Raw genomic sequence first — 27440 nt, forward strand, 5'->3', positions numbered from 1 at the left:
CTATGTAGAAAGATTAGAGAATGATAGAGGGCAAGCAAAAGATTTGGGATAAACTAGATATGCTAGAAAACCTTATTAGAAGAAATAATATAAAAATTAAAGAGGGGAAGGAGGGGAAAGACCCCATTGCATATTTTAAAAGGTGAATCCCTGAGATATTGGGAATGGAAAGGGGAGGAGATGAACTTCAGAGGGAAGGGGCCTATCAGTCCCCCTTCCCCAAACTAGGTCTGGGACAGAGACCCCATTTGGTCCTCATAAGACTCCGGGGATATCAAGATATCCTGTGTGCGGCAGTGGTGGGTGCAAAACAAAGAAGTGGCCTGTTAGAAGTTGAGGGGGAAAAGCTTCTTTTTTTCCAGGATATAAGTGTAGAATTGGTAAAAAGACGGAAGAAATTCGATACGGCAAAAAAACTTTTTAAAAAAAAAGGTATTGGGTTTGCATTACTATATCCAGCAACTTTAAAAGTGTTCCTGCCTTGGGTGGGGGGTGGGGGGAGAGTTTTTCCCAGAAGAGGCGGTGAGGTTTGCTAATAGCCTAGTCGCAGCCCAGGAGGACTCCCAAGGAATATAAAGAGATGGTAGGTCAATGATAGGAAGGGATCTGGCTTTACATAATGTATATATAATTATATTATTAAAAATAGTTACACTTATTTATCATAAAAAGGAAAGGTATGTAGGGAGCTTGAGGTGATGGAGGAGGTGGGAGGTTTGTTGGGTGCCATGGACATGCTCCAATTTGGAGGGGTGTTGGCACCTGTGTAGGGGATAGGAGCACCAGGAAGGTCAGGAGTAGAGTGGGGGAAAGAGGGGAAGGAGAAGGAACTATGTGGGGGTGGGGGGGTTTATGTATTCTTTTGAAATTTTAGTTTTGGTTTTGTCAATGTGTTTAGGTTTTGTTTTGCACACAAGCGTCTGCACCAGGAGTTAACACAAGATAAAAGAGATAGAAGGTAAGTATTGGACAACAAGATGGAAGGGGGAGAGGAAGATGAAGAGGCACTTGGGTGATGGATAAAACAATTAATTTTATAAGTTTTAATGTAAATATACTAAATGGATAAATTAAGAGAAAAAGAGTCTTGGCATACTTTAAGAAGCTGCAGGCAGATGTAATGTTTCTACATGAAACCCATCTTATGAACCAGGAACACTCCAAATTAAAAAGGGGATGGGAAGATCAGGTGGCAGCATCCTCCTTCAATTCCAGATCCAGGAAGTGGCAATCCTAATAGTGGGCAGTGGTTGCTGACCTGGCAGGGAGGTTTGTGATGATGCATTGTCAAATATACTCAGAATCTTGTACACTTATGAATATATATATCCCAAATACTGATGATGAAAAATTTATACAAGATATATTCTTGAAAGTATCTTGATGGGGGGGGGGGGGGGGGGGGGGGAGGTGGTGAGAATATACAGATTGGAGTGGATTTCAATTTTTGTCTGGATCTGGTCATGGATGTCAGCCAAGAAGCTGTCGAGGGCCAAGGCAGCTAAGTCCACTCAGGCTTTCATGAAAGATTTGAATCTTACAGGCACTTGGAAAAGGCTGAATATGAAAGAAAAGAATTATTCCTTTTACTCGAGGCAACACAATTCCTACTCTAGCATTAGTTTTTTCCAACTGGCATCAGCCCAGTTGGAAAGTAGGATAGTGGAGACCAAGTACATGGTTCTGCTGCTGTCAGAGCATTCACCCATGATTTTGTTCATCATCATGCCAGATAAGCAGGCTACAGCATATAAATGGTGCTTAAATCCATTGCTGTTGGGAAAGTCAGAATTTTGTAACTTTGACAGGACTCAGATAGAACTGTTCTGCGAAATGAACTGCCCCTCTACTGGCACAATTTTTTTTAAATTGGGACATGTTGAAGGCTTATTTAAGGGGCCAGATAATTGGATACATTAAAGGGATAAAAAGGGGACAAATTATGGAAATTAATAATTTGGAACAGGACTTAGCTCAATTGGAAAAAGATTATCAAAGGTCAGGGTCTGAGGAAAAATATAGGGATTTAGTTATTGAACAGCTCAAATATAATACATTGCAGATATACAAAATGGAGAAGCGGATCTAACAGTATTATGAGCTGGGGGAAAGGGCCCATAAAGTCTTGTCCTGGCAGGTGAGAGTGGAAGAAGTCTCAAGGACAATTAATGCAATTAAAATTGGGGAAGGAAAGATTTCATATAAATCAAAAGAAATAAATGATATATTTAGTCAGTTCAATAAAGAACTGTATAAATCAGAATCTGGGAGGGGTGGGGAATGGGGGAAACCCTGTTAAAATAGATGATTTCATGCTTTAATTGGAACTATCAAATTTGAATTAGGAAGATTGAGAGGAGTTAGATGCCCCCTTCTCTAGAGAAGAGATCGAACCTACTCTGAGCACTCTGCAGGCAGGTAAATCACTGGAAGAGGATGGTTTCCCTGTCAAATTTTATAGAAAATTCAAAGACCTTTTAAGGCCATTCCTTATGAAGGTGGTGGATCAGGCAGTGGAGGCACATGCCCTCCTGGAGTTTTTTCAACAGCAATCATTATGGTGATCCCAAAAAAAGATGGGGATCCATTGAAACCCTCCTCCTATAGGCCTATATCATTATTTAATGTAGATTATAAAATATAGCAAAAACATTGGCCAATAGGTTGGTGAAACATTTGCTAAAATTAATAAACCCAGATCTGGCTGGATTTGTTCAAAAGAGGCAATCAGCAGATAACATAGCTAGATTGCTCAATACAATACATCTGGCACAGTCAGGGGAGGACCTGGGAGTGGCTGTATCCTTGGATGCGCAGAAGGCGTTTGATAGCTTGGAGTGGGATTTTCTATTTAAGACACTGGAGAAATTTGGACTGGGTCAAACATTTATCAATTGGGTAAGAACATTGTATTATAAACCCCATGCTAAAATCATCACAAACAGGCAAATGTCTCCAGTGTTCTCGCTGAGTAGATTTAGTAGGCAGGGCTGCCCACTGTCCCCAGCTCTGTTCATACAAGCTATTGATTCGCTGGCAGAAACCATTCAGCGGCATCCTGACATAAAGGGGTTCAAGGTGGGTCAGGTAGTACACAAAATCAATCTGTTGACATGAGAATATAAACTGGGTGTCTTAAAACTACCAGATTTAAAAGAATACTGCTGGGCATCAAGGCGAGGTTTGCTACCTCATTTTTTGAGGGAGGGGATCCCCCTTCTTGGCTCAAATTGGGTTACATGTGGTAGGGGAAAAGATAGCAAATGGGATGCCAGATTAGTTAAAAAAAAACCCCATAATAAAACATGTGTGCCAGACGTGGCAAAGAATAAATCAATGTATTGGATTGAAGGTGGGGTTATCTCCTAAAACACCCTTGACCCAGAACAATTTAATACCCATGACTTGGGCAATAAGATCCTGGACACCTGGTGCAGGAAGGGGATCAGGTGTATCAAGGATTATTAATATTAGGGAAGAGATTAATTGGCAATTTGTCTCACTGCTTAGATTCAGATTTCAGAGTTCAGATTTATTGTCAGAACATACATGACATCACATACAACCCTGAGGTTCTTTTATTCTGCGGGCATGGCAGAATTACCTTTAATTGGTAGTGCAAAAATAAACTGTACCCAGCGTAAACATGTAAACAAATAAAAGAACTGTAAAAAGTTAATGAAAGTGAACAAACTGACTGTGCAATTTAGAGAGAACAAAAAGTAAATGTATAAACTGCACAAGTAAGAGCTGTTAAATGAGTCTCTGATTGAGTTTGTTACTGAGGACTCTGATGATGGAGGGGCAGCAGCTGTTCCTGAACCCGGTGGTGTGAGTCTTGTGGCACCTACACCTCTTTCCTGGTGGCAGCAGTGAGAACAAAGCATGTTTTGAATGGTGTAGTGTTACGAGCCCAAAGGATCCCAAAACCCAGCAGCAATAGATATTCACCACAACAAGTAGTTACTTAAACAAAAGTTGTTTTTAATTATCTTTAAACATGAAAACAGAATCAAACTTTAACTTATCACTATTAACTTAACTAACCCAACTTAACCCCCTTCTAATTCTAATTACGTGTCTGTAATGTGTGTGTAAATTTAAGAAAAGTTATTTGGTTCACAGTTCAATCTCACTTCTCATTCTTCCAAGTTCACTGGTTGCAGACAATTCTTGTACTGTACACAGAATTTAACATGTATAAAGTTCACCAGGCTTTGGTGCTCGAAAGGTAAATGGTTACCACTCAGGAAGGTTCTTGTAGGTTTGTAGGGAGAGATGTGTGGTTCCAGGATTTCCACAACTGAGGTACCACCATTAGTCACCTCAATATCTTGCTGATGAAATTTGCCCCATCAGGGTTCTCCAGATGATAACCTCTTTCTTTCAGGCTACCAATGAGTTCCTTTTATTTTTCTTATTCCAAGAGAAACATCAGACTGATAACACTTCCAGCCATCCGCCACTCTGCAGCTTCTGTTTCAGTTCCAACAAGCTTCTCCTGGCTTGTTACAGCGTTCTGTGTCACACACAGTCCAAGACTCCCTTCTGTCTCTGTCTGTCTGTCTGTCTGTCACTCTCTCTCTCTCTCTCTCTCTCTCTCTCTCTCTCTGACACTCAAGCTGCCAGGCAGCATCTCCTTCTCTCTCTCACTTGCAAACAATAGGAGTTCGTCTTTTGGTTAATCTTGTTTTAGGTAAACAATAACCTCTCAATGACCTTTCTGTGAAGAGGTATTAGGAGACAGCCTGTCTCTTGCTGTGGCATTCATTCACTTCAATTAACAGCCACTTGTGAAATCTCCATAGTTTCTGTAAAGTCACTGAATATGAATTCTTCAGTATTTTAAACTGCATGTGTGCATGTATGTAACCTTCTCTACTTTTTCCAATTTATCTCCCAAAAACATTCCCAAATATTCCATTACAGTAGGGCTTTGATGATTGTAGCTGCTCTCCGATGGATGTACTCAATATTGGGGAGGGTTTTGCCTGTGATGTCCTGGGCTGTGTCCATTACCTTTTGTAGGGCTTTACACTCAGGAGTTTTGGTGTTCTCACATCAATCTGTGATCATGCATCAAACTTTCCACCACACCTCAGTAGAAATTTGTCAGAGTTTCTAGTTTCATATCAAACCTCCACAAGCTCCTGAGGAAACAGAGGTGCTGATGTGCTTTCTTCATGATGTCATTGGTGTGTTGGGTCCAGGAAAGATCCTCCAAGATAGTGACTACCAAGAACTTAAATTTGCTCACCCTCTCCACCTCTGATCCCCCAATGATCACTTTCCTGAAGTCAACAATCAGCTCCTGTTTTGGTGACATTGAGTGCAAGGTCATTGTTGGTGGACCATTCAGCCAAGTTTTCAATCTCCCTCCTGTATGCTCACTCATCCCCTACTTTATACAACCCACTACCATGGTATTTTCAGCAAATTTATAGATGGTGTTATTGTCGTACTGAACCACACAGTTGTAGGTGTAAAATTAGTAGAGCAGAGGGGCTAAGAACACAGCCCTGTGGTGCTCCGGTACTGATGGAGATTGTGGAAGAGAAGTTCTTACCAATCTTCACTGATTGTGGTCTGGAGGTGAGGAAATCCATGATCAAATTACACAGAGGGGTGCTAACTCTGTCTTGGAGTTTGCTGATCAGTTTTGAGGGGCTGATGGTGTTAAATGCCGAACTGTAGTTGATAAAGAGCATCCTGATGCATGCATCTTTGCTGTCCAGGTGTTCCAGGGCTTTGTGTAGATCCAGTGAGATGGCATCGGCCATAGATCTGTTACTACGATAGGTGAACTGGAATGGATCCATGTCACCACTCAGACAAGACCTGATCTGCTTCATCACCAGCCTTTCAAAACACTTCAGCACTGTTGATGTAAGTGCTACTGTCCGATAGTCATTAAGGCAGGTTACTACACTTTCTTTGGGCACCAGTATGATTGACATCTGCTTGAAACAGGTGGGTACCATGCCCTTCTGGAGTGAGATATTGAAGATATCCATGAATACCGTGGTAAGTTGGTCAGCACAGATTTTTAATACTCAACCTGGTACTCCATCTGGGATGAATGTTTTCCTTGGATTCACTCTTCTGAAGGCAACATGCACATCATCCTAAGATATGGACAGGATGGGATCATCAGGGGATATGGCGGTCGGGGGGGGGGGGTGGTGGGGGGTCGGTGGTGGTAGTTCTTCACTGTTGCTATCTTCAAATCAGGTGTAGAAGACATTGAATTCCTCTGGGAGAGAAGCTTTGCCATTTGCTACTTTACTGGATTATTTTTGTATTTAGGCCCTGCCACAGCTGTCAGGTCTCCCTTGTTGTTTCCATTTTCATCTGAAATCTCCACCACCTGGGAGATAGCTTTCCTGACCTGATTATGGAATAGCTGTGGAATTTATCTCACAGGATAGTGTTTCATGTGAGGTTTTGTGAGTACATCTGGGTGGTGTTGAGAGCTATTGAAACTGCATTCATCCAGGCAAGTGGAGAATAATGCAGATACTCCTGACAGGTGGACTAGTGGAAAGGCTCTGGTGAGTCACTCACCACTGGAAACCCAGCCTCTGACCTGCCTTTGTAGCCACAATATTTTAATATTGTTAGTCCAGTCAGTTTTCTGTTCAGTTTTGATCCCAGGAGTGGTTATTGCGGGACTCAGCAATGGGAGGTGGGTGAAGTCTCCCTTGTTGGAGATAGTGATTATCTGGAACTTCCATGGCATGGATGATCCTTGCTACTAATTTGCCAATGCCTGATTTTATTTTGGTTTAGCTGCACAGATGCGGACTACATAACTTGCTGAGGATATGCAAATGGAACTGAACATTACTCAAACATTAGTGAACTCAGGCTTAAGAATGAAGAAATAGGAACTAAAGAAGGCTACTATTCAGCCCTTTGTGCTTGGACTGCTATTAATCTCCTCTGCCATTTCCCATTTCTATCCCCATATTCCTTAATCTCCATAACTGTATCTATTTCATTTTTGAATAAACAGAATGAATAAACCTCAACAGCCCTCCAATGTAGAGATCTCCATTGGTTCATTGTTTTATGAGTGAGGAATTTCATCTCAGTCTTAAACTGAACCTACCTCTCACTCTGAAATGTCTCCTCAGACACAGGAAAATCCTGCCTTAATTTTACCTATCAAGCCTCTCATTTTTCTGATTTTGAGAAAATACAATCTCAATCTACTCAATGTCTTATCTTTAGCAAACGCAACAACCTTAGTGTCAACCAAGTGAATCTTCGGTGTACTCCTTCAATGGCAAGTATGCTTCAGACATCTACGTGAGGTGCCAATATCATAAAGGACTCCTTTCACCTGGTCACAACCTCTTCTCACTGCCACCTTTGAGCAGATGGTACAGAAGCCTGAAACACAGCACCTCTGGATTCAGGAATAGTCTCTTTCCAACAGCCATCAGACCCTTGAACCTTCCCTTGTTACACTAATCATGGACTGCTTCGACAACAACTGTGAATTTAAATTCAAGTCATCAAATACATTTAGAATATAAAACTAATTTCAGGAATTTGAAACTTTGTAAAAACCCATTTGGTTCACTTTGGGGAGGGAAATCTGTTACCTTACTCACTTTAGTGATTCCAGATCCCTCCTCTTCATCTGAAATAAAACAGAAAGTCACTTGCTTCAGGAAGGAATTGAAAAACACAATAAATGTTGGTCTTACCAGGAAGTATTCTCATTCTGTAATGTCTTTAGATTAATAATCTGGGTCCCTAAACATCTCTGCTCTCCGGTAGAGTTAAAAAAAAACCCCACAAAATTAGGAAGAAGAACAAGGGAGTTCTCCTGTGTCTTGAACAACTTTTATGCTACATACTTAATTACAATAGCAGAGCTTCACAAATACTTATAAAATCATAAAGTTTAAAAAAATTTCTCAATTCAGTTCTAACTTAGCCAAATTAATTTTGTTGTTCATAAGCAATACTATTTCTAAATATCATTTGGATAAGCCTGCACTAATGAGGATCTTAAGAAACATTGGGATTTTGCAGTTGATTAACAGATATTGCTAACATTATGTTACCTGAGAGCAAAACAACTAAAATCCAGTAAATCAATGACTATTTCTGGTGTCAAAGATCAGCAGTGAGGTGCAATAGGTAATTTCTCAACATGACATCATGATAATTTTGGACGATTTGGAACAACATCATCAATAGACTGGGCAACAGTGTTAGAAATAATAGTCTGCATGAATTGGTATCCATTTTTTTATTAATTGCATTTCAGTATGATCTGATATTGCCAACAGCAAAGACATTAGGAGCATAGAAGCATTACAATGGTGGGATTGTGGTTAAACGTAATAGTACTTTAATCACATTCCAAAAAATCTTTCATGTTACATGAAGAAAAACCAAATAAAAATTAATTTACATTTTAGAATAAAAATATTTTGGCATATGTCTTACATAGTTTATAACAACAACCTTGCACTCAATGTCACCAAAAGCAAGGAGGTGATTATTGACCTCAGGAAGGGAAAACCGGAGGTGTATGACCCAGTGATCATTGGGGGATCAGAGGTGAAGAGGGTGAGAAAATTTAAGTTCTTGGGAGTTACTATCTTGGAGGATCTTTCCCGGACCCAACAGACTAATGGGATCATGAAGAAAGCACCTCTACTTTCTCAGGAACTTGAAGACATTGGAAACCCTGGCAAATTTCTACAGATTTGTGGCAGAAAGTGTGCTGACTGACTGCATCACGGTCTGGTAAGGGGCACCAAAACCCCAAAAGGTAGTGGACTCAACCCAGGACATCACAAGCAAAACCCTCCCCACTATTGAAAACATATATAGGGAATTCTGCCGTTGGAAAGCAGGAGCAATATCAAGGATCCACATCACTCAGCACATGCTCTCCTTGCTGCCATCAGGAAAGAGGTCAAGGTGCCACAAGACTCGCACCACCAGGTTCAGGAACAGCTGCTATCGCTCCACCATCAACTCCTCAACAACAAATCAATCAGGGACTCATTTAAGGACTCTTACATCTGCACTTTATTTTTTTCTCTCTGTATTGTAGTCAGTTTGTTCATTTTTATTTATTTCTTTACATGTGTATGTTTAGTCACATTTTTTTTGCACTACCAATAAGTGGTCATTCTACCTCAACCCGCTGGAGAAAAAAATCTCAGGGTTGTATGTGATGTCATGTATGTATTATGACAATAAATCTGAACATTCCAAATAAGAGAACCTTAGACAAAATTGGGCAGACGATAATGATGTCAACAGGTCAATGATTTTGAGTATTTGTGACTTAAAACTCCAACACAAATATTGAGAGCCAAATATAGTGATCAAGGTCAGACTAGAAATTGAAGGCAACACATACTGAATATATTTATATCTCAGGCAGGTGTGCTGGATATTAATGGATTAAAAATTCTCAGATTGCTAGCAACAGTGGACAGCTGGTGTGTGATCTTCATATCATGATTTATGCTTTGTTGAAGAACCCTGGCCTCCCTCCTGCCCTAAAGACACTGACTCATGCTCCTTGCTGTATGGTTTTGCAGGACCATCACAAATTGTGTGTGGATTTTCACTGTGATTCAGGAATGTGAAGGCCGCTTCTATGTTCATGGATATCCATGTGTGTGCTGTCAATGTGTGATTTGGAATGTGAACTCAGGATAAATCCATCCCTTAATCTGGGGCACTTCAGCCAACTAAACCAGCACAACTGCTGCCCTGATTGTGATCAGATGACGAGGCACAGACAGGGGATTGAATTTGGACCTGTCTAGCTTGTATGTATGGAACTGGGCAATGCACCTAGTGCAGAACAAGAAAATTTCCAAATGCTCTTTGCTCATCCTGTGAGAGACAGAAGCCCATTTTACTTAGCAGACTAGAGAATGTTGTTAGACCCAAAGAGGGCTGAAGATTTTGTGAGCATTTCAAATTCAATGGAATAGGCCAGTGAACATCCTTCCAAGGTTCCTCTGCAGTACACAAAGGTGCTGGAGAAACTTGGGTCACACGCCATCCACATGGTTGAACGGGTAAGTGAAACTCGAAAGAGCACACATTGCAAAAAAGACCAATGTATGCAGGAATTTTTAAAAGGATATCCTCATAACCTTAACCCTACTTTTGAGGTGTTATAATGCACAAAAATGCAATACTTACTCCCACAAACTGTGATAATGATGAGAATATTTTATCAAATTAATATTAAGGGCAGCATATGGAATACACTCTGCTTTTCTATAAAATAGTGCCAGGGATCTTTTACCTCAGAGAGGGCCTAGTTTAACTTTTCATAAAACAATTGGCACCTCTGACAGTGCGGCAGTTCTGTACTGCATTGAAGCCTCAGCCTTGGCACTTTGTGCTTCAGTTTCTAGAACAAACCAAGTCATTTCTGGCCCAGCAGCGATTTTTTTTAAACGGTCTCAGAGACAGTGGGGCGGAAGTTTGGTAAATATTCATTGGTTGCGACAGGGGCACATAGGCTTGAGTGAGGACGTTAATCTATGTGGCCTTTACTGGCTGCTTCATGAAAGTTACCAAGTGTTGACCAAGGATGAGGATGACTTTGCAATAATACCCAACTATTATTAGAACGACACACAAGATTACAATTTTTCCTCGTTACTTTCTAATCAAATTCTCAGTCTACACACCTGACGTGATTATTTGATGCATTATCTTGCAATTCATCTGGATGTTGCCTTTAGACTTTAATCATAATTCGTTTGAAAGATAAATGTGAAGCTCAAATTAGAGCGCAAAACCCTGCTCCTGTTGCTTTCACGCATGCGCACTCGTTATCCATGGTCAAGAGGCGCCGGCATATGACGGGGAGGGTGGAGCGGCCGTGACGTCACGACCTTTGGTGCGGACGCGTGCTCCCGCATGTTCGTCCTGCAGATCCTCGTGCTGGGAGGCGCGTTCCGTTCTCTTGGCTTGACGAAGCGGGGGCGCGCACGCACGCACGGCAGGGGAGGAGGACAATTTGTCAGCTTCATTGATGTTGCTCGGCGGTGTCGCCGCGGTTCTCGTTTCTCGCCACCTGCTCACCACCCCCGGCTGCTGGAGAGGCCTCGCTCCTCGCGTCCTCGGGCTCCGAGCCGCATCCGCCACTCCCGTCCTCGGTCACTGGGCCAGCGTCAGGAGGCTCCTGGGCACCAGCGCTCACCGTGCACACAAAATGCCGGCCAAGAGACCTTTCGAGCGACTCCCCGCCGACGTGAGTCCGGAGAACTACGCGCTGTGTCTGAAGCCCGACCTCATCGACTTCACTTTCGAGGGCAAGCTGGAAGCCTTGGTGGAGGTAAGGAGCCTCCTTGCACGAGTGTGGCGGGGGGTGGGGTTGAAGCCTGGTCTCATTTCGATCCCAGCCCAGGGGTCAGAAGCTGCGGAAAAGGCCTCAAATTCCCCTCCGAAGCCATGGGGCTCACATTTGGAACCCGTCCGCTGCCGAGGCACGGGCCTTTACCTGGAGTGGGAGAGGGGAGTGGTGTTCTCCAGCCTTCTACCATGATTGATGTAAATCTGAAAGAGATGGAGGGGACTGAGGAAAGGATTAGTGCCGCTTTAGATCTCCACTCTTAACCTTTCTTTTAAATCCATGGAGAAGGTTGCACGCAAATATAGAGAAAATAAAGGATCTCTTCGTGCACTAACTCCTTGGACCACCACTGCCCCTTGCAATAAATGATTTTGTTGTAATACGAGGGAAATTTAGAGCAGTGAAGGTTGTGTAAAACGAGCGGAGAGAGGATGCCCACATCTCGTGAGGAACGTCGAGCCTGTCGCTCGCTGGCCTCTGGTGACTCAGGGCGCAGGCGCTGTCTTCAAGCTGTTGCTATTGAGAGCAGGAGTCTTGAGTTTGAATTTCTGTTTAAAAAGCTGTATTTTACTGCTGGGCATAAATTCTCTTGGGTTTAATGACGCTCTTTAATTGTTTTATCAATTTATGTGGTGTTGATATTTTTTATCTATAATGTAATTTTTAAAAATTTAAATATCTGCTTGTGCACAATGAATTAGATTGCTGTCAATATGTATCTATATATCTGGGCAACGGTTGAGGCTGCTATTTCACTCCTGTTTACGTTAGCTTTGCTTAGATTGCCTTTGGGTAACTGCGAAATACAAAACCAGTCTTTTTAAAAAAAAAATCAGAATATGGATTCTGTCTGATCGAAGTGACCAAGAGATGTGTGTATTTCTAGTGTCTCGTTGGGTGCTTAACTGATATGACAGTACTGGGAACTCCAAACCTGTCATTAGCCATGGTGTTTAGTTGCAAATGGAAGTTATTTTGGTTGCTCAACTTGTTTGGTATTGAAATATTACTTTTGGAGTTAATTTAAGAATTAATTTGATAGTTCTCTCCCCACACCCATATTTACGGCGAGGGGATTGTGCCTTTTAGCTATTTGGGAGCCAAATCAGTTTTCTATTTGTCACTCAGCACTCTTTAAAAGTTTTGCACTAGGCATTTATTAATAGATCACATCCATAACTATTGAAAATACTTGGCATTTTATTTGCAATGTTGGGCATCCCCACCATTTGTACAGAGAGGCACGGTGGGCCCCTATAATTTACCTACAGCATATGGATATTTGCAAAACTATTTTGTATGCAATTGTGATCTTAAATTTTTTTTGTATTTTGACCCAAGTGCACATGCATGTAGTAAGCCTTCAAAAAGCCTTCAGGTTTATGAAGATCATGTCCACCTCACCTCCCCTTAAATGTGTCCTCCACCTTCCATGGGGCAGTTTTGTCATTGAAAATTTTTTTTTGGCTGTATACCTTGGAGAAGTGAAGAAATGTTATCGAGGCGTTCAAAATCATGACTGCTTTCAGTGAAGAACGTTCAAAACTGGGAGATATAAATTTAAAATGAGTGACATTATAGCCAGAGGGAACAAGAATTTTTTTCCCCACATTGAGTTGTTTTGAGCTGGAATATGCTGAAAGGGCAGTAGAAGCAGTTTTGAGAGTAACTTTAAAAAAAAAAGAAACAGATGGGTAATGAAATTAATTGCAAAGCTCTTGAATAGCTGACATGGGTAGAAAAGGATGAATGGCCTACTTTTGTGCTGTATCCTTGGATTATGGATGTAAAGTCAGATTAGAGATGTGAATGAGAGAGTTAAATGTTACATGTACACAGAAAGAGAAAAAATGAGTAGGAGGGATTCTGCTCCAGTTGGCTAGTAACGAAAGATGCAATAAAAGGAGGAGCAGAAAGATTGAGTTAATGTCAACTGATTGTTGGGGGGGGGGGGAGAGAAGAGATTGTGTCAGGGCAGAAGTTTGTAAAAATGGATAGATTCAGTTGTCTTTCTGAAACATTTCAGAAGCAATAGTTTGGAAGAATCGGAGTGGAAGGAGGGTTAGAAGTGAAAAAGATGAGAATGCAGGTCATTAGTCATTCTTGGATATTCAAGGTGGGAGGTTTATTCCTGGTTATGGGAATTTGAGACCAAAGTAGATGACAAAGAAAGGCCTGTGGAGAGACTGAGAAAAGCCAAGGAGCTAATGAACATTACATGAATGGAGAAGAATGGATAGAAATTTAAATTTCAGAAGCAGCAGCAGAGGGCAGTTAATTGAAAGAGATGGAGAGCAGAATTGCATTGTTCAGTGATTTGCTACAAATAAGGTAAATGCCATATATAATCGTGTAATAGTCTATACCATGTAGAAGTTTTTGGCCCAAAAATCTGGTGTTTTCCATGTGTAAAAGTTGACCACTCCCCCTATTTTTGACCCTGGCTGCCTGCCCATTGGAACTCCCAACCACACTCTCACCTAGGCACCAGCTGCCAGTCCATCTGAGCTCTCGATGCCTTGATCGCAGACTCTTGCCTAGGCCCCGGCTGCTCGCCCACCCGACACCCTGAGCGAAAACTTGCCATCTGCCCATCAATCGGAAATCCCAATGCCTCTAACAGCGCAGGTACTTAGCACAGACAAAAGTTGAGTTATCCTAAAAATTGGTCCACAAAATTCTGCTGTTACACAAGTATGCACGAGTAGGTCATTTGGGAACTGCCTTCATTGCAACTTTTGTTTGAAGTAAGTTGAGCTTTCAAGGTGAGATCAAATTCTGGTAAGTGGTGGAGTGGTACCATTAGGGGGACCTTTTCCATTACATTATTTTAGGTAACTTTTGATGTTGGAAGTGCTCTTCTGTTGATAATTGCCATTCAAGTAGACATCTTTTTTGAATATTTTATTTAATCAACATATACAAAATCAAACAATTGAGAATAATAATATAGCCAGTCAAGAATACACCTTAATGTGGAAACTCAGTTGAATTGAATAATTTTGATTGGAATGGAAGAGACTTCCAGGGAATCTCATAAATAAAAATCTGTTGGAAGTAAGGAAGAGAGCAAATGATTTGGAATTTAAAGGTAAGGTTAAACTTCCATCATTGTCACTTTATTCTACATTTCAAATGTAACATTCATGAAATTCTTTAACTTTGTCTACCGTAAGGAAGACAAAGACACTTTGTCCGGCACCTCTCACAGAAATGAGGCCCCAGCGAGGAATGAACTCGTGACCCCTGGTTTACAAGACCAGTGTTCTAACCACTTGTGTAGTAAAACATTTCTTGCTATCTTGTGTCGTGTCCAAATTTCTTTGCAAAATTTTGGCACGTGCTGCATTGGGAGAGATGTCTTAGCTCATGGGTTCAGAGATTTTGTAAGTGAAATACATGTAGGTGCAAGTGAAGGAGTTTGGAATTTTGGAGTACGGAAATATGAAGGTTCTGCCACAATTTGACCTGGGGGCAAAGTTGTATGGAAGAGCAGAGACTAGATGTTATTTGGCATTAGAGATTGCAAGTTGGAACAAACAACTTTCTCTGGTCTGGTGAACTGGAGTGATCAGTCGGCCAAAAGCATTCCACCAGAGATAGCACTGTTATTCATATTTGGAAGTGTCATTCTGAGAGAGTTGGATATCTACCTTGAAGAGGGGCTCAGACCTGAAACTCAGTTATCTCTACCTCCAATGGATGCTGCGAGACCTACTAAGTTCATCCGGCATTTGTGTTTTTAACGATTTGGCCAAGACTTAAATTTTTTTTAAATTAGACATGCAGCACTGTAACAGGCCAATTTGCCCCTATGAATCTGTGCCACCCATTTACACCCCATTAACCTACACCTATGTTTTTGAAGGGTGGGAGGAAACTGGAGCTCCCGGAGAAAACCCACACAGACACACACAAACTCTTTACCCAGGTCTGGTCCCGATCGCTAGTGGTGTAAAGGCGTTGTGCTAACTGCTACGCCAAACATAAATTTGCTCTTGTAGGATGTAATTCTAACATTTTGAAAGCTGTGAATGGTCATACCAATGTGACTGCCAATATAATTTTAACTTGTGTAAAACAAATGTTTGCCGACACCATGATTGAAGTAAAAACACCATGCTGGAGAAACTCAGCAGGTCAAATGGTGTACTTTATCTTTGTTATACAAGGTACACCGTTTGATCTGCTGAGTTTCTCCAGCATGGTGTTTATACTTCATTTTAATTTCTGATGCTTCAGAGTCCACATCACAAAAATCACCACAATCCGCGGGGGTCTCTGGTGCAAGAAATGAACGTGCCCAACTCACTTAGTTGGGGGACAACTAGTTGCAACAAATATAGTTCAGCACTAGTTGGAACATCTGGTAATGTGTGAATCTTAGTCACTGGGCAAAATACTACAACCTGCCAATGGAACAACCTTACTTTAAGCTTAATAAAAGTAGTAAACAAAACCTATCTGGAATCAAAATTTTGCAGCCAAAACTTGAGGCATATCATTGAAGGTGTTGCAAATACAATTTCCATGGGAGTGAGGGGTAGGGAATTTTGAAGCCAGAACACCATGTATGACATAAAAGATAGAAAAGAGCCTATGGTAGTATCAAGTTGTTAAATAGAAACCGATCTGATTTCATAAAGTTGCAATGAGAAGTGAAAAAGGAAGTAAGAGTGTGACAGATTATGTTGTGTTTGTATTGTATGTAGATAGTTTTTGGAAGATAAATTGGGGCAGGATTTTTTGTGTGGGTCACATACAAACACTTTAAAACAGATCTTATTTAAAATACTGGAGCTCTGCTCATGCTAGACGCGTGGGTGCCGGGCCTTTGCAAAAGCTTTGGAGAGTGCCCAAGAGGCTTCACTAGTGGATTGTTTACAAAAAGGAAACAGATGAAAGAACTTGTCGGAGCTGCAGGCTCTCTGGTGTGGAACTGGCTGTTCTAAGAAGGTCATGTGGTTTTGCAAGCAGAGAGTGTCAAACAGGCTTTCTCTCAGAGGGAGAGAAAGTGGTGGGTGGGGGAGAAATTCAGTTCTGCAGTTTTACAGTCAGCAACAGCAGCTGGGACTGGAACAGGACAAGCTGGAAAGCTTGTGGAAAATTCCATTTGGAAGACAGGTTGTGAGTGCTTAATTCAGCCTGGTCAAAGCCCTTGTGGTTCATGCAAGAGGAGAGGACTGGCTGTCTAATGTTTCACTTGAAATAAGAGAAACAAAAAGGAACTTTGTGGTGACCTGAAAGAAAAAGGTTATCATCTGGAGAACTCCGAGGGGGCAAGTTTCTTTGGCAAGATACTGAAGTGGCTGATTAAAAGAAATCAGTTGTGGTGTCCAGCGAACAACAAATCTCTCTCTGAAAACCAATAAGAACCTTCCTGAGCGGTAACCACTTACCTTTCTAGTACTAAAGCCTGGTGAACTTCATAAATATTAAATACTGTGCACAGTATAAGAATTGCCTGTAACCAGTGAACTTGGAGGAATGAGAAGTGAGAGTGGACTGTGAATCAAAGAACTTTTCTGAACTTGCACACATTACATGCACATGTGCTTGGAATTAGAAGGGGGTTAAGTTAGGTTAATTAAGTTAATAGTAATGTTAAAGTTTGATCCTGTTTTCATGTTTAAAGATAATTAAAAGCATCTTTTGTTTAAGTAACCATTTGTCTTGGTGAACATCTATTGCTGCTGGGTTTGGGGTTCTCTGGGGTTGTAACAAGAGGCAGAGTGTAAGAAAAGGCTGGCAGCCACACAAAATGGAATCCAACATTTTTCTATGCACAAGGAAAGACAAAGAAGGAAATTTGCTCCTGGAGGTAGGTCTTGGCTAAGGTGCTCGGAGGATGTTGCTGCTGGAGTCATGGCGAAGCGAGATGTGTTTGAGATTCTGGATTTGCTAAAAATTGATTAGATTCTAGATGATATTATGAAGGCTAACTTTCATTGTCTTGTCCAGCTGGCATACAACCAAGGGTTGCTCAAAGAAGTAGGGAAGAAAATTGGAGAATCCTTGTCCATGATCTTCCATATATTTAGATATTCAGTGGTGATGCCTGAGGACTTTTTAAATGTTGCATTCTTGTTGAAAAATTTAGTGATAAATCCAGCAGCCACCAATAAATTACCAGTAGTTTAATTCCAGTGGTGGGAAAAGTTCCAGAAACTATAATTGGGGAAAGAATTAGCAGTTGCTTGGACAAGTGTGGATTTGTTAAAGGTAAAGGGAATTCTAACTAAATAGAATGTGGTGTTTATTGCTGCTAGTTGGCTTGTGGTCATGATCAAAACCCATGGAACAAGGGAGCCTGCATAGATAGAAAACTGGTGAAGTAACAGGAAACAATGTATAGAAAGAAAAGGTTTCTTTAGTGTGGGGGGATGGTGTACAGTAAAATTCTTTCAGGGGAGGAGGATGTGGTTGGAACTTGGTTTTCATTGCTCTGTATAATGAATATTTGGTTTGACAGGGCATCATTTCCAAATATAAAGTATATTGAACTGCTGAGTATCTCCAGCATTGTTTTTACTTCATTGTGTGCATGAAGTGTAATTGAGAAATACTAAGTGAGGCACTTGATGGGAAGATGAGAGGTAGGACAGGTGACCCCTGTGTTACAGAAATTCACCTATGGAATTCACAAATCATGACCCAAATATTTGAGATGCAAAATAACATTTTTCTCTCATGGAATCAATGTGGGAGAAAAGGAAAGTAACCCTTTATTAATCAAGTTTCTTGGCCCGTGTGCAGATGACATGGTTTTGAGTTGCGTAAAATCCCAATAAAACCTTTTCCTCAGAACTCGACTCCAGCTCTCTTCCTACCCCCCACCCCCCACCTGCCACTGTGGGGGTTGCCTGTATAAACTAGAAGGTACAATTCTGAAAGGGGTACAAGAGAACAAAGATCTGATTGTAAATGTTCATAGTTCTTTGTAGGTTGTGCAAAGGGTTAAAAGAAGCAAATGGGATACTGGACTTTAAAAATAGAGGGATGAAACACAAATGTATGCAGACACTGTTATTGTAGTTAAAAAGGGCTGGGGAAGAGTACAGGCCAACAGGTAAGAAATCAGAGTTAGATATGGGTGGGAGTTTTTATTAAGAATCTGGCAATTTTTTAATGGTAATCTTTGAGGCTATTGATACTATTCCAGATTATTAACTGAATTTAAATTTTATGGTTTCTGGATTGTTCATGTTTCTACTTTAAAATTGTTGCACCTTAATGTTCTATTTTTGTCTCAAGTTCCCATCAATAATATCACAAGAGATTAGTATATAAAATAAAGATCCTTATTTACTTGTTTCATATAAATATGCAAGAGTTGCAAAATTCCCTAACCTTCATCAAACTGAATTTAATTAAAAAACAATGTTATTGCTTCCCTGTAACCATTGGCCCATTGCATCTCCTGTGCCAAAGATGACCCTATTGTCCCTTTTTAACATGTCTTTTCATTCATGATAACTAGGCTATTGATTTGAGACCTTGCTAATCCATAACATTTCCTTCACACACGATTTTGATCCAATGTCAAGACAGTGTGGGGCGGCACAATTGCTGTAGTGGTTAGTGCATCGCCTTTACAGCGCCAGTGATTGAGACTGGGGTTTGAATCCCATGCTTTCTGTCAGGAGTTTGTTCTCCATGTGTTTGAGTGGGTTTTTCCTTGGGGGTCCAGTTTCCTCCCACCGTTCAAAAATGAACTGGGATTGTAGGTCCATTCAGTGTAATTGGGCGGCTTGGGCTCGTGGGTTGAAATGACCTGTTACTGTGCTGTATGTCTAAATTTAAAATTTAAGATCATGTTATATCCTTGTTCATAAACTGCCCATTGTCAACTTAATTCAATTTGCTGTTCGTTCCCAGTTAGTGACGGTCAGTCATGCAGCACGGAAAGACCCTTTGTGCATTTATTATCAAGCATCTATTTACATTATCCTGATCCAATTCCATTTTGTTCTTGCATTTTTATGGAATTCTGGATTGTACCTTAAATACTATTACAGTAATGATTATGTTAATAAGTCAATTATTTGGCCCATATTTTGTCACGGGATGTTCAAGGTGGAAAGGCATATTGGTTTAAACTATACTTTTTTATATGAATGATGAGTCAATTCAGCTCTAATAGTAAGGAATCTGTATAAATATAATAATTCTGTACCGCAGATTGCTTCAATTACTGTCTTGCTTTGGGAAAGTTTGACATGTTGTAAGACAGTATTGAATGTGAGTTAATTCAGATTTATTGTTCTAGTACATAAATGACATCCCATACAACCCTAAGATCCCTTTTTCCTGTGGGTGTGGCAGAAACTGTTCAATAGAGAGAACAAAAAGAAAATCTATAAAATGCACAAGTAAGAGTCCTTAAATGAGTCTGAGTTTGTCATTGAGGATTCTGATGGTGGAGGAGAGTAGCAGCTGTTCCTGAACCTGGTGGAGAGAGTCTTATGGCACCTATACCTCTTTCCTGATGGCAGCAGCGAGAACAGAGCGTTGTGCTGGGTGGTGAGGGTCTTTGATGATTGCTGCTGCTCTCTGATGGCAGTGTTCTCTGTGGATGTAGGTGTTATTGTTGTACTGAATCACACAGTTGTAGGTGTAAAGTGAGTAGAGCAGGGGCTAAGAAAACAGCCCTGTGGTGCTCTGGTACTGATGGAGATTGTGGAGGAGAAGTTCTTACCAATCCTCACTGTGCTCTGGAGGTGAGGAAATTAATGATTAAAATTACACAGTTGGGTGCTAACTGCCAGGTGTTTGCTGATCAGTTTTGAGGTGTTAATGATGTTTTTGCTATAACTCAAATAAAATGAATTTGGACATGCAAGACCCCACCCCTCCCCCATTTCAGCAGGGAATATGAAGAATTTTTTGGTGTATTTACAGACAGCAGGTCACCAGAATCAGTGTGGGGACTGCTGGGTGGGTGCGGGGCAGTGGGACCAGGGTGAGGACTGACAACGTGCCGCTGGGGCAGTGGAACCAATACAACGATCAACAGCAGGCCGCAGTGGGGCCAGTGCCGACAGCGGGGTGGTGGGATCGGTGTGGGGACTGACAGCAAACTGACATTGTTCCAAAATCTGAAGAACTTCTGATCCCAGGCATTTCAGATTCGGGGTACTGTTCCTGTACTGGAATCTCTGGTATTTTTTGTTTGCTCTGTTATAATTAGAAAAACAAATCGGACTGGTTTCCTGGCACCTTTCTTTGCAACCATAGTAGGTGCAACGCGTGTCCTTGTACCACCTCTCTTGCCTCCATCCAGGGACCTAAATAACCTTTCTGGGAGAGGTAGAAATTTGCATGCTCCTCCTCCAACATGCTCTTGATGTGAAATAATCTATGTCAATGAGACTGAGTGGTGACTAGGTGACCATTTTGTGGAGGATCTGACCACATTGGCCATTTTGAGCTTTTGATTACATGTCATTTCAACATCCCCATTCCCACAGTGATCTGTCTGTTCTTGGCTGCCTCCACTGCCACAGTGCTTTGGGACCGATTAAGGTCATTGAAGGTGCTGTAAAAATGAGTCTTTTATTATAATCTGTTTGAGTTTTTTTTCAGACTGCATGAATGAATGAATTGTTTCATTGTTGAATGCACTCAAATACAGTAAGAAGCTTTGTTTTGTTTGCTATCCAGAGAGGGCAGCTTGTACTGGAGAAACACAACAGAGAGTAGTGTAACAGTATTGAAATAGTGCAGGATATGGAGAAAAGTACAAAACCATACTGCAGGGAATAGAGAAAATTATGGTTATAAAAGCTGGTGCAAGAGCATCATCTTTTGCCAAATCTGATAACAGCAGGAAAGAAACTGTCCTTGAATCTGGAAGTTTGCGTTCTGAAGCACGTACATCACCTGCCCAACAGAAGGTGGAAGTTGGGAGAATGACGAGGATGGCAAGATTTTGAATATTTTAGCAGCTGCCCTGAGTCAGTCGGTGGAGGAGAGATTGGCTTTTGTTTAGTCCTGAGCTGCTGCAAAGCAATGAATTTTGTGACATGTTCATGACAATAAATTCAGATGCTGAAGCTGTTTATCAATATCTGCAGCTTCTTGGGGTCTTGGGCAGAGTCGTTCCCCTACCAGGTTGTGATGACTTTAGACAGATCTTTTCTATGTTGGAGTTGTAAAACTTGATAAGAGATCTCTGGGATATATCAAAATTCAAATGTCGTCTCTGCTGTGCTTTCTTAGTTGTGATATCAAAGTTACTCCAGGATGGATTGTTGCTGATATGTTCTCATAAGGACTTGAAGCTTTCTACCATACCCACATCAGCACTGTTGATATATTCTGGGATGTGTGCTCCTCTTGGTTTTCTGAAATCATTGACCAGTTCCTTCATTTTGATTTTGAGGCAGAAGCTGTTATCCTGCCACCAGAATCTATATTTCCTTGTATTCTGTTTTATTATGGTTTGAAATTTTGCCTATGACGTCTGTAAACTTGGAGATTGAATTAAAGCAGTGTTTGACCACACATGCACAAGTTCAGCAAGGGGCTAAGTACGCAGCCTGGGGGCGGGGTGGGGGGGGGGTGGGGGCAGCAGTATTCAAGTTTATTGTGGAGAAGCTGTTGATACCAGTCCTCACTTTATGGTCTGAGCTAAGAAGTCGATCCAGTGGGACAGTCCTTACCGATGGTTAGTGTTTCGCTATAATACTTTGTGGTGCCTTAAATATGATGACTTGGGTTGATGTAGTAGCTAATTGGTGCAAAAATAAATGGCCAAATGGTAATGAATTGAAAGACCAGTTGATCTTTTATGATAGTAATGTTCAAGGGAAAAATGTTGGCATCTTTGTGTTACCAAGATAAAGAAACAATTCTGTGTTTAGCAGTGTAGAATGCAAGAAAACATCGGGGTCCTTTGGTGGTTAAGAATAGTAAAGTTTTTTTTTATATGCAGACTTAAGCCAAGTCATTATCAAATGCCAGAAAGTGTTCAATCCGGCTAAAGCAGTTTTGTGGAAGAAAGGTTACAAGTTTGCCTTCAGATATCCAGCAGTGTTAAAAGTTTTCTACGGAGAGAATTGAACCCAATTTTTTAGTGATGAAGCTGAAACTCTGATATTGGCTAATTCTTTGCCAGATAATAAACAGCAAATAAGTCGAGGGTTGTTTTTTTTTTCAGCAGCCACAACCAGCTCAAGAAGGGAAGAAAAATGGAGTGCAAAAAATGGAACAGTGTAAATCAGCTAAAATTGATATTGATGATGATCAAATTAAGAGATTTGGAAGAAGCTTATCATACATGAACTGTTTTATTTCCTGTCTTTTAATATTCTGTTCGCAAGGGGTGGTACTTGTTGCTTCTCCTTAAGTTGTTAGCCACTTAGTGGCGTAGGTCACTTCCCGTGCAGCAGAGGGAGGTAATACTGTGGTACAGTTTTTTGTTTATTGGGAGGGGGATGTAGTCTTTTGCTTTATTAAGGAGATGAACATTGTATTTCAGTTAACTGTGGATTGGGACTTCACGGGTTAAAGAAGTTTTAAGATTTAAATAAGATGTCTAATTTAATATTTGCAACATTTAATGTTAATGGGCTCAATAACCCAATTAAAAGGAAGTAGATTTTTTTTTAAGTAGATATTGCTTTTTACAAGAAACTCATTTAACTGAAAAAGGACATCAGAAATTGAAGAGATTGGGTTGTTGCATTGTTTTTTAATTCTAAAGCAAGAGGAGTTGCTATTTGATAAATAAGAAAATGTTGTTTAAATTGGAATCTCATTAAATCGGTAGACTTTTAATTGTAAATTGTAAAATTTATTCAGAATTTTGGGGACTCTTATGAACATTTATGCAATTATGACAAAAATGGTGAATGTGTTTTATATGCCAGAAAGAAAAAGGAACATTTTAAACATTCAACATGTCTCTGAAAAGGTGAAACTTTTTTGGATGCGGATTTAAGGAACTTTTACAAAATATTTTTAAAGTTAAATTCCCAATGGATCCATCAATATTTTTGCTAAGTAATGTTAAAAAGATTTGTTTGGAATTAAGATTAAATACATTTCAAATAGCATTTTTGAGATTAGCATTAGCAATAGTGAGAAAATGTATTCCGATTACTTGGAAAAATGATATAGAGTTGAATTTCCTTAGATGATATACAAAATTGAGATCTTGTATACCATTGGAAAAAATAACATAAAATTTACGAGATAATTATCTTTTTTATTGGAAAATTTGGAGCCCTTATTTGGATTATATGGGTGTAAGATTTTGAATACTTCTGGCTTGATGTGGTGGAAATGCCTCAATCCACAGTGTCATTATAGTTTTAGGTATGGTTTTAGGTAAGGGGTATATAAAGGAGGTAAACTGGTTGACCGTTTTGAGTTTTGTGTGCCCGATGGAGATGTGGGGGGGCTGGTAGTCATGGTGGGGAGCTGGCTGATGGAGCTCCATCCTCAACATCCATTGGAGCGCTCACACCCCTAACGTCGAGGTACTCGAGATGGCAGAGGTCGACAGCATCGAGTCCACGCTGCTGAAGATCCAGCTGCGCTGGATGGGTCACGTCTCCAGAATGGAGGACCATCGCCTTCCCAAGATCGTATTATATGGCGAGCTCTCCACTGGCCACCGTGACAGAGGTGCACCAAAGAAAAGGTACAAGGACTGCCTAAAGAAATCTCTTGGTGCCTGCCACATTGACCACCGCCAGTGGGCTGATAACGCCTCAAACCGTGCATCTTGGCGCCTCACAGTTTGGCGGGCAGCAACCTCCTTTGAAGAAGACCGCAGAGCCCACCTCACTGACAAAAGGCAAAGGAGGAAAAACCCAACACCCAACCCCAACCAACCAATTTTCCCTTGCAACCGCTGCAATCGTGTCTGCCTGTCCCGCATCGGACTGGTCAGCCACAAACGAGCCTGCAGCTGACGTGGACTTTTTACCCCCTCCATAAATCTTCGTCCGCGAAGCCAAGCCAAAAGAAAAAAGATATAAAGGAGGAGGGTTTACTGAGTAAGGAGGGGAATAGAGGGTTTTTTCTGTTATATGCCATGTATACTTATATATTCTGTATTAAGTGCTTATTAACTTTATGTATCATGGTTTTTAAAATTTAGTATTCAGAAAAAGTTGGCATCCAGTAAACACTATTATAGAGCACTTTTTTAAACATAAAGTATCCCAAGATGTTTTGCAGAAGCAATTATCAACAATTGAATATGAAGCTATGTGCTATTAAGACATGGTTGGTGTAGCGGTTAGTGCAATGCTGTTACAGTGACCGAGATTCGAATTCCATCCTAAGGAGTTGGTATGTTCTCTGTGTCTGCGTGGGTTTTCCCTGGAGACTCTGGTTTCCTTCCAGTGTTTGTAGGTTGATTGAATGTAATTGGGTGGCATGGGCTCATTGGCCAAAATGGCCTGTAACTGTGTTGAATGTCTAAATTTAAAATTTAAATTAAAAAGAAAAGTATGCATTCAAAGAGCTAAAGCAATCAGTAATATTACTAAACTAGTAATCCATTGGTGACCTATGCTAAAAATGTAGGAGAAAGAAAATTAAGAGGCAAAATGAGAGATGATACACAAGTACAAAATACTTTTTAAATTGGTGACAGATTTTAAAAAATATTTTATTTTTCACACTGTGAACCATATCAACCAAAATCTCATTAAATATACACAGTGGCATTTTCTCCCTTTTTTCTCCCCCTACCCTCCCTCCCCACTTCCCACCCCCCTCCAAAACCAATAAATATTCAACATATACAATACAATAAAACCATAAAACAATGTCTTCACACAATGAAAAATGAACAGTAAAAATGTGTCATCTACTTTTACACACTGAATCAAGTCGTTTTGTCGTCTTATCATTTTTGGGGGTGGAGGTCCGAGGCAAGCCCTCTCTGTTATGTTCCATGTATGGTTCCCAAATTTGTTCAAATAATGTGACTTTATTTTTTAAATTGTATGTTATTTTTTCCAATGGAATACATTTATTAATTTCCATGTACCATTGCTGTATTCTCAGGCTCTCTTCCATTTTCCAAGTTGACATCATACATTTTTTTGCTTCTGCTAAGGCTATCATAATAAATCTTTTTTGTGCTTTATTCCTTACTACTTATGTTACTTAGAAGAAAGATCTCTGGAATTTTTGGTATGTTATTTTTTTGTGATTTTATTTAATATCTGATTTAGATCTTCCCAAAACATTTTCACTTTCGTACATTCCCAAATTGCATGTACTGTTGTTCCCGTTGGCTTCTTACAGCGAAAACATCTATCTGATAATGTTGGATCCCATTCTTTTAACTTTTGAGGCATGATATATAATCTGTGTAACCAATTATACTGTATCATACGTAACCTTGTATTTATTGTATTCTTCATAGTTCCAGAAAATAACTTTTCCCATGTTTCATTTTTTTTATCTTTGTTTAAATCCTTTTCCCACTTTTGTTTGGGTTTATTGCTTATTTTATCATTTTCCTTATCTTGCAGCTTAATGTACATGTTCGTTATAAATCTTTTAATTATCATTGTGTCTGTAATCACATATTCAAAGTTACTTCCTTCTGATAATCTGTCTGTTTCCCAATTTATCCTTTAAGTAGGCTTTCAGTTGATGATATGCAAACATTGTACCATGAGTTATTCCATATTTGTACTTCAACTGTTCAAATGTTAATAAATTATTTCCCAAAAAAAACAATTTTCTATTCTTGATTCCTTTTCTCTCCCATTCTCTAAAGGTTATCTATTGTAAAAGTGATTAGTGGGTTTTGTGTCGATAACAATTTGTATTTGGTAATTTGTTTTTTTCCTTTCTAAGTGGATCTTCTTCCATATATTAAGTAAATGATGCAATACTGGTGAGCTTTTGTATTGCACCAGCTTTTCATTCCACATTTTTATTAATATGGCTACACCTCTAGCTTTTGAATTATGATGCTGCCGCTACGTCCTACCCAGTCTCTTTAATTTATGTTCCACTTCAGTTAGATGTGTTTCCTGCACAAATGCTCAATCTATTTTTTCTTTTTTCAGTAAATTTAATAGCCTCTTCCTTTTAATTTGGTTATGTATTCCATTAATGTTTGTAGTCATAGTTCAACGTGGCCATCTTGTATCTTGTTTACACCTCATTTCCACTTCCTCATCACCTCCATCCTCCTTTTCCCCATTTTATTTCTCAGTTTTCCCTTTTTAAACTCAATGTATGACAACACATTTAAAACAAAATACTCCAACAATTCCCACACCCAATATTACCTTAACCCCAAATACCCCCCCCCCCCTTCTCTGAGTTGCCCCTTATCCCTTGCCGGGCAACCACAACTCCCCTTTCCTTTTGGATTGTGATCTTGTTCGCAACCGTCAACTGATTTCGCAGTGACGGTTATTCTCTTCTCTTCCCCCCCCCCACCACCCCCAGAAACACTTTTATTAAACATATAACAAAGCTGTCCCTTTTTTTACCCCTTTACTTCCTTCATTCTCTTTTCCCTCTTTAGTTCTTTGCATATACATTGTTTTAACATCTTTATATATACTTTATTGCCGTTCTTCATTCTTATTACATCTCTTTATTTCTCCTTCTGTCCTGAAAACGCTCTGAATTCTTGTGCTTCCTCCGTATCTGAGAACAGTCTGTTTTGCTTCCCGGGTAGAAATATTTTAAGCATGGCTAGATGCCTTAATATGAATTTATAACCTTTTTTCCATAGGATCGATTTTGCTGTATTGAACTCCTTCCTCCTCCTTTAAGAGTTCAAAACTTGTGCCTGGGTAAAAAAAAATATTTTTTGACCCTTGTATTCCAATGGTTTATTATCTTCTCTTATTTTATTCCTTGCCCGCTCCAGTATATTTTCTCTTGTCATATATCTCAAAAATTTTACTAAGATAGATCTGGGTTTTTGCTGTATCTGTGTGCCCTTTCTATTTCCATTTCTTCCTGCATTTTCGTCGTTCCCAGGACCTTCGGGATCCATTCTTTTATAAATTCCTTCATGTCTGTGCCTTCTTCACCTTCCTTCAGGCCCACTATTTTTGTTGTTTTGCCTATTATAATTTCCAAC

General features: G+C 40.2%; 1 protein-coding gene and 1 long non-coding RNA gene across 2 annotated transcripts in view; one reads left to right on the forward strand and one right to left on the reverse strand.

Moving 5' to 3' along the window:
* LOC138747625 (uncharacterized) overlaps positions 1-10829 on the reverse strand; it is a 31357-nt gene extending 20528 nt beyond the window's left edge. Inside the window, exons 1-2 of the long non-coding RNA XR_011347584.1 lie at positions 10692-10829; positions 7620-7648 (exon numbers count right to left, since the gene is read on the reverse strand). This is a non-coding gene — a long non-coding RNA (uncharacterized lncRNA). The remainder of the gene's footprint in view (positions 1-7619; positions 7649-10691) is intronic.
* A 120-nt stretch (positions 10830-10949) lies between these two features.
* Positions 10950-27440, forward strand: part of LOC138747624 (puromycin-sensitive aminopeptidase-like) — a 117085-nt gene continuing 100594 nt past the window's right edge. Inside the window, 1 exon segment of the mRNA XM_069907025.1 lies at positions 10950-11341. Coding sequence (XP_069763126.1) covers positions 11039-11341 — 303 coding nt within the window. The 5' untranslated portion in view covers positions 10950-11038.

This window comes from Narcine bancroftii, chromosome 12 (genome assembly GCF_036971445.1).
Source record: "Narcine bancroftii isolate sNarBan1 chromosome 12, sNarBan1.hap1, whole genome shotgun sequence".
Taxonomy (NCBI): Eukaryota; Metazoa; Chordata; class Chondrichthyes; order Torpediniformes; family Narcinidae; genus Narcine; species Narcine bancroftii.